Here is a 6,828-nt window from a genome sequence, read left to right as displayed (position 1 = left end):
ATCTAAAATCATGGGAATTCTCTTTTCCCTCTCTCACCCTGAGGTACTTCCTCTGAAAACTCATTTGCTGAGTTCAGCAGAAAGAAATAGGCAGGAGAGGAGAAATCGCACCACCAGTCTGCAAATGTCCTTTAAAAGTCTTTCTTAAGGAAACTACCAAATGTTGCAAGGAGCATGTTCTGCCTGTGTGATCAGGAAAAGAATGTTCATTGCCACCTCCTTTAAAAAGTCATGTGAATTGTTTCCACACTACCAGTGCAATAGTATCTCAAGGTCCAGACTTGTGGGGTGTCTCTCAAGTTCAGCTGCACTCACCTGGACCTCAGTGGACACTGGGGGTGCCTGCGCAGACCCTGTGATACCTGAACAAACAAAGCAAGGCCAGTGTTTACGTGTCCTGCACAGTAAGCTCATCAGGAATGTCCTTACTGTTGTTCCATGTGTAGGAGGGAGCAGCTGAGGGACAGGTGACCAAGATGGGTGGGTGGAGGTGAGTGACCAGGTGGTAAACATGGGCTTCTCAGGTGATGAGAGAAGGAATACACTGGACTCCATCCAAAGTCCTCAAGTCCAACTGGAGTGTCCTGGGTTTTACCTACAATCGTTAACTGCAGGCTGAGGACCTAACCTGCAGGTCAGGGCTCATCTTTCTAAGCCACAGGTCTGGTGCAGGGCAGTCCCAACATCACTCCTTAGAGCACCCTGAGGATGGACGGAGGAGCAGGGAAGGCTGCGGCCTGGATGCTGGCCTGCAGCAAGCACCCACACACTCTTTGTCTTCATACAAGCCTACGGATGCAGGGTAGCAGCAAACCTAGAAGAAATATCAGAGCAACCACCAGAGGTGAAAGAGAATGCCAACTTTTCTCAGCAGGTGCTGGAGACGCGCTTACACTGTACTCATGATTTAAACTTATTTCATGCCCAGAACAGTCCTGAGGGTGATAAGGCAGGTGTCTTTGACATGTTGCAGGAAAGGGGGAAAAGCAAGTCTCAGGGTCCATTCTGTTTTTAATTCGCCTCAGGAGACATTTTTGAAGGATTCTCCTCTAACAGGCTTTGGGTGGGGGCAGGCAGGGTGGGTGGAGATTTCTTGTTATAGAAAGCACCTAATTTCATTTGTTCTTTCAACACTTATTGATCATCTGTTAAGTGGCAGGTAGTATTCTAGGTGTGGGGACAGAGGGAGCAAAATTGGGGTCCCACTCTCAGGCTTCACATTTTAGCAGGAAGAAACAGGAAAATCAAATAACTGAAATAACATATAAATAAAACAACCACACAATGTTTTTATTTATAAATAAATAAGACAAACAGAACTGTAGTGTGGCTGATGGTGACAGAGTCATCTAGCTACAAAAGGCCTTAGGGAAGGCTCTGCTCCTGGTCACCTGCCCTCCCTGGATAGGTCCAGAAATCCCAAAGCACCTGGCTGGTCTTGCATCCACACTGCAGCACCGACCTCCGGGACCCAGAAGCAAGCAGGTGCACACCTCAGGCTGTGCTGCCTCGGGTCTGACTCCAGAGCCACCTTCTCTGTGCTAGGCTGGGTTCTCCAGAATCTGCCAGTCTTTGCTCTAAAGGGTCCCATTCGAGGACACCCAAGGCCAGCCTCCAGGCCCAGTCTCTGGACAGGAGGGTGGTGCAGGCAAACTTCTTTTCAGAACGCCAGCAGGCAGAGGCCCTGGCCAACTCTAAGGAACTTCTGCCTCAAGGGCCAGCCTCACTCAGACTAACAGAACAGCTCCGCACTTCTCATGTCACCTTTTCTTAAGGGAAAGGCTGCACGGGCCCAGGTGTCACCTGTCTCCCCAGGATGTCCTTGGCTCTGGGTAGTTTCTGGGACAGGCTGGAGGCTATTCTCTCCCAGAGGACAGGTCGGACATGTCGTGTGGGTGTGCCTCCACCCCCCTACACCTCTGCACAGGCCCGTCAGCCTCCAGGACCCTCGGAGGCCAGGCGCTCCCCAGGGCAGGGCCTCGCGGGGTGTGTGTGCGTGGGCTTCCGGGTGGGCAAGGACCCCGCAGGGGTCTGCGTGGCGGGATCTTGTGGGTCGGGGTGAGGGGGTCCCCGGGGGTCCCGCGGCCCCTGGAGACGCCCCTGCACGGAGACAGGCAGACCTCGCCCCGGAGACCTTCCGCCACCCCCTTCAGCGAGCTGCGCGGGCTCCGGCGACCCGCCCAGGACGCGAAAGGCGGCCGCGGGCCGGAACCGCGGAACGCCCAGGGCGGGGCCCGCCGTCGCCACGCCCCCTCGCGGTGCGCGTGCGCCGTTGCGGCAGCCGGCGTGAGCGCGCGACGGTGGCGTCGGTGGCGCGGGCCCGGGGGGCGCGCCGGAGGGGCCGCGGCCAGGTGAGCGCCGGCTGGGTCAGGTGCTGCGGCGCGGTGAGCTGCCCGCAGTGCGGGGCGTGGGGGCTCGGGCAGGCCGCCGCTGCCCGGCCGACCCGCTGCCCAGCGCGGAGGGGCGCGGACCGGCCTGCTACGCGGCGGGGCTGGGACCTGGGCCGGGACCTGGGCCGGGTCGGCGGGCGGGGTTGGCGCGGCGGGAGGGACAGCGAGGGGCGCGCTGGACCAGGTGGCCACGGGGTGGGAGGGACAGCAAGGGGCGCCGTGGGCCGTGTCCTCACGGGGTGCGAAGGGACAGCGAGAGGCGCCGTGGGCTGTGTCCTCACGGGGTGCGAGGGGGCAGCGAGGGACGCCGAGGGCCGGGTAGCCACGGGGTGGGAGGGACAGCGAGGGGCGCAGTGGGCCGGGTCGGCGGGCGGGATCGGCGCGGGAGGGACAGCGAGGGGCGCGCTGGACCAGGTGGCTACGGGGTGGGAGGGACAGCGAGGGGCGCCGTGGGCCGAGTCGCCACGGGGTGGGAGGGACAGCGAGGGGCGCCGTGGGCCGTGTCCTCACGGGGTGCGAGGGGGCAGCGAGGGGCGCCGAGGGCCGGGTAGCCACGGGATGCGAGGGGCGCCGTGGGCCGCGTCCTCATGGGATTCGAGGTACAGCGAGGGGAGCTGTGGGCCAGTTCCTCACGGGGTGCGAACGGACAGCGAGGGGCGCTGAGGGCTGGGTCGCCACTGGGTGGGAGGACTCTGGACTGGGAGCAGGTCCCAGTAGGAGAGGAGGGACAGAGTTGGGACTTGGCTGAGTCACTGCGGGGTGCCACCTTTGCCCTTGTAGACTCTCCAGTGACTGGGGAGAGGTGGCAGTTGCTGAAGCAGTTTGACTTCACCTTCTGTGTGATCTGCCACCATCCATTTACTGCTTATCTCCTTTCCATATTTTGTTTTTTTTCTTAAACTTTTCAGGAATTGTGAAAAGTTTGAACCTTCCAGAAACAGCACTAGCCTGCTGGCCCTGGCCCCCAGACCCTAGTTGCTATGGAAACAGTGATGAACTGGCTCTCTTCTTCTAAGCCCTTTCTGTTATGAAGATCTCCCTGAGCATTCAGTCTCCTTGAAAAGTGCTAAAACAGCAGGTTCTCTGGGTGGCCTCGGAGAGGTTCACTAGGGAATGTTTTATGGTAGAAACTGGTAAAACCTTGAGGCATTGGGAGCACATCCCTAAGATAGGTCTCTGCAGCCACACACAAGTACCTGGAAGAGGATTAGCAGGGTAAATGTGATAACACATCACTAAAGAAAAGAAACAGGTAGCTTATATACTTTTATCCTTTTTTAAGAAAAGCCGGGGGGAGGGGATGTGTATCTAGAAAAAAGATTGACCCAACAGGTAGCAAAAACTTGCAATAGTGCTTAGAGCCAAGTAGGAGGATTACAAGGTTTTATTTCTGTGTTTTTATGCTTGTTTATATTTTTAAAATTTTGTTAATTCAGCATGTATTTCTTTTGATTTTGGGAAAAATATTTTATCCACTGCCCATGTGTGATTCTCAAAATATTAGAAGTATAATTCTCATGCAAACAGCCCATGCCATTGTTATTTAGCTCATTAATAAAGGACCTACCAGGATGACGATGCCAGTTCACAGATAATATGCAGAAGTAGGATTTTTGTAGTGAGTGAATAAAAGGAATACTAAAATATGGTTGCTGGGTTGGTTACAGAATTGGTATCACTGTGTAATGAAACCCAGCCTTTGGGATTATTCTTCATCCTGGGTGGAAAGGAAATTTAACTAACCTTATCAGTGTTCTGTAGGTTAACCCCGATGTTGCAGATTGTGACTGTCTGGTCATTATCAGTGGTAAATAAGTGTGTTTAGTTTTCCTAAAAGTCAAGTGATCCTGAAGGTTTTCTGAAACAGTGATTTGGCTTGGCAAAAAAGTTTTCCCTCTTTGACTTCATTTCCAAGTTTTGGATAAACGACTTTTTTTGGCAGGGGGTAGGGGCAGTTACTGGGGATTGAACTCAGGGGCACATCCCCAGCCCTACTTTGTTTTTTATTTAGAGACAGGGTCTCACTGAGTTGCTTAGTGCTTCACGGTTGCTGAGGCTGGCTTTGAACTCACTATCCACCTGCCTCAGCCTCCCAAGCTGCTGGGATTACAGGTGTGCACCACCATGACTGGCTTGGATGAACTACCTTAAACACAAAATGCTGGCATCCTCAAAGAGCAGGAGCTGTCTTCAGATTTGGGGCAGGCAGAGATGAAGGGTCCTGTGACTGCTGTATCCCAGCTCCTGGTGACAAGGCTACCTGGTTACATGGCAGCACAGGACTGGCACTCTTATTAATTTGTATTCAAACTTTTTTAAAGGCAACATTCACTGAAGAAGAACAACTGAACCTTATCAGAGAAAGAATGAGAATAGGGTTGAAAAAATATTTTCCCAAAGAAAGCAGAGATCTTCAGAGATGGGGATTTAGGCTGGTCCTGATGTGGCAGCACTTTCAGGCTCCCTTCTCTCCCAGCCCTGCCTCTACCAGTGAGGCCAAAGGGCAGAGAAGAGAACGGGAGGACTTGGTTGCAGCCCTAGAGGCCACAGTGACGCCAGCTGTGCAGCACACTTTAGGCCTCACTCCAGGCTGATGGGAGGCAGGAGTGCAGGGGGAACAGTGGTGACCCCAGCAGCCTTTTTTGCCTCAGGTGAGAGGGAAGTGGTCAGGCCAGGGAGTAGAAATATATGCAGAAGGAGAACTAGACCTTGTCACATAGCCATCTGTGCTGCCCACCAGACAAAGGCCCAATAGAACCTCTCTGGGCTCCCACCTGGTGACTCAGGATGAGATGCCTCATAGCAGCTTTCAGGGCTCTGCAGGACTCTTGGGAAGGCTGACCAGCTAATCCTGGGACCCTGCAGTGGCGGGACGGAGGTGGTGGGGGCATTGGCTCTCTACCCTCAGGCTCAGGCAGTTGAGTACAAGTCAGGCAATTTCTGCCTTCTCAGCTGGAGGATGCTGAATGGCACTGGGAGACCAATGCACAGGCTTGCCCAGGGGCTCTCTGCACACTGCTGTGGGGACATGCATAACCAGGAGGTCTGAGCACTGAATCAGGTGAGGGAATTGGTGATGCTCTGGTGTTTATGATCTGCTGTTTCCGTATGTAACTGGCACCTTGCCTGGGCCTTCCCGCAGGGCCTACTGTGTCTCAACTCTGGCCTGCCTGCTTGATCTGTATGCAGTTCTTCCTTTAGATATGGTCCTGTTTCCAAAAAGGTGCCCAGAATACCTGGGAACCATTTTGTCTCTGCAATTAAAAATTAATTGAACCAGCCAAATGTGCCTGGCACATGGTAGATGCTTCAGCCCTTTACTATTCTGTACTTCTGTATATTTCTTCCTCTCATATTTAGACACTTGGGCTTAATGTGGTTAAGAGAGAAATTTATTTTATTAGCTTCTTTTTTTGTGAGTTTTTGTGGTACTGGGGATCAAATTCAGGGCCTTCTGTATGCTAGCCAAGCATTCTATCTCTACTTTTAATCTTGAGATAGTCTCATTAAATTTCCAGGCTGGCTTTGAACTTGATATCTTCCTGCCTTAGCTTTCTGAGCAGCTGGGATTACAGTGTGTGCCTAGCCCAGCTTATTTTTTAGCTTTTAGTTAGCAAAACTAAGATGAGAACCCACTAGACTGGGCTGTTTTTGATCTAGTGCTGGTGTCCTTGGGTCCCTTCCAATCTGACCTACTCAGAACCTTCCTGAAACAGCACTTGTACCCATCACACCACAAGGTGGATGCAGGCAGAACTTTTTGGAGTTGGGGACCCACCTATGCCAAGCAGAGGCCCCACGAAGCTGGGTAGATTGGCCCAGAGCATGTTGATGCAATCATGGCAGAATGGGAACTGTAGCCCCGATCTCATGACTGACTCGGGGAAAAGCACAAGCAGTCATTTTAGGATAAGTATGTTTCAGCAGTTCAGTTTTGTGCAGTATAACTTAGTGGGCTGCAGTTCCGTGTTGAGAATAAGGGTCTGATTAAGGTTTGTCTCCTCCCACAGCTCTGGATTTGGCTTGAAACAGGTCTGCACCTGTAATGTCAATGGGTCAGAAAGTACAGACCACACCAGGGCCAAGGTCTCTGGTCAGTCTCTTGGTTCATTGTTAAATTTGGAGATATGTAAGTCCACTGGATTCTTACCATAACACAACCAGAGGCATGAGCCATGAAGTGTTGGTTTGGGACAGAATAGCCTTCTGGCCATCATCCATCAGAGTCCACATACCCCAAGAAGGTACTAGGGGTGGAACAACACGGAGCCATCTGAATTAGTGGATGTGAACCCGTCTCGTTGGCCCTCGCACACACTGTGTGCATTGATGTGCTGCAGGACGGGGAGGTCATGTTCAGGTGACTATGAAGTGTGTGTGGTGGACATGAACCCGTCTCGTTGGCCCTCATGCACACTCTGTGTGCATTGATGTGCTG

The 6,828-nt window shown here is 53.0% G+C and overlaps 1 protein-coding gene across 1 annotated transcript in view; it reads left to right on the top strand.

Moving 5' to 3' along the window:
• Positions 1–6,229: 6,229 nt before the first annotated feature.
• Positions 6,230–6,828, top strand: part of LOC308630503 (rho guanine nucleotide exchange factor 10-like) — a gene marked incomplete at its 5' end in the record, with an annotated part of 22,072 nt that continues 21,473 nt past the window's right edge. Inside the window, 2 exon segments of the mRNA XM_081260611.1 lie at positions 6,230–6,246; positions 6,401–6,483. Coding sequence (XP_081116737.1) covers positions 6,230–6,246; positions 6,401–6,483 — 100 coding nt within the window.

The sequence above is a fragment of the Spermophilus citellus genome (assembly GCF_964194105.1).
Source record: "Spermophilus citellus genome assembly, chromosome: 11".
In the NCBI taxonomy this organism is placed as follows: Eukaryota; Metazoa; Chordata; class Mammalia; order Rodentia; family Sciuridae; genus Spermophilus; species Spermophilus citellus.
This window is presented reverse-complemented; position numbering and strand designations above follow the sequence as displayed.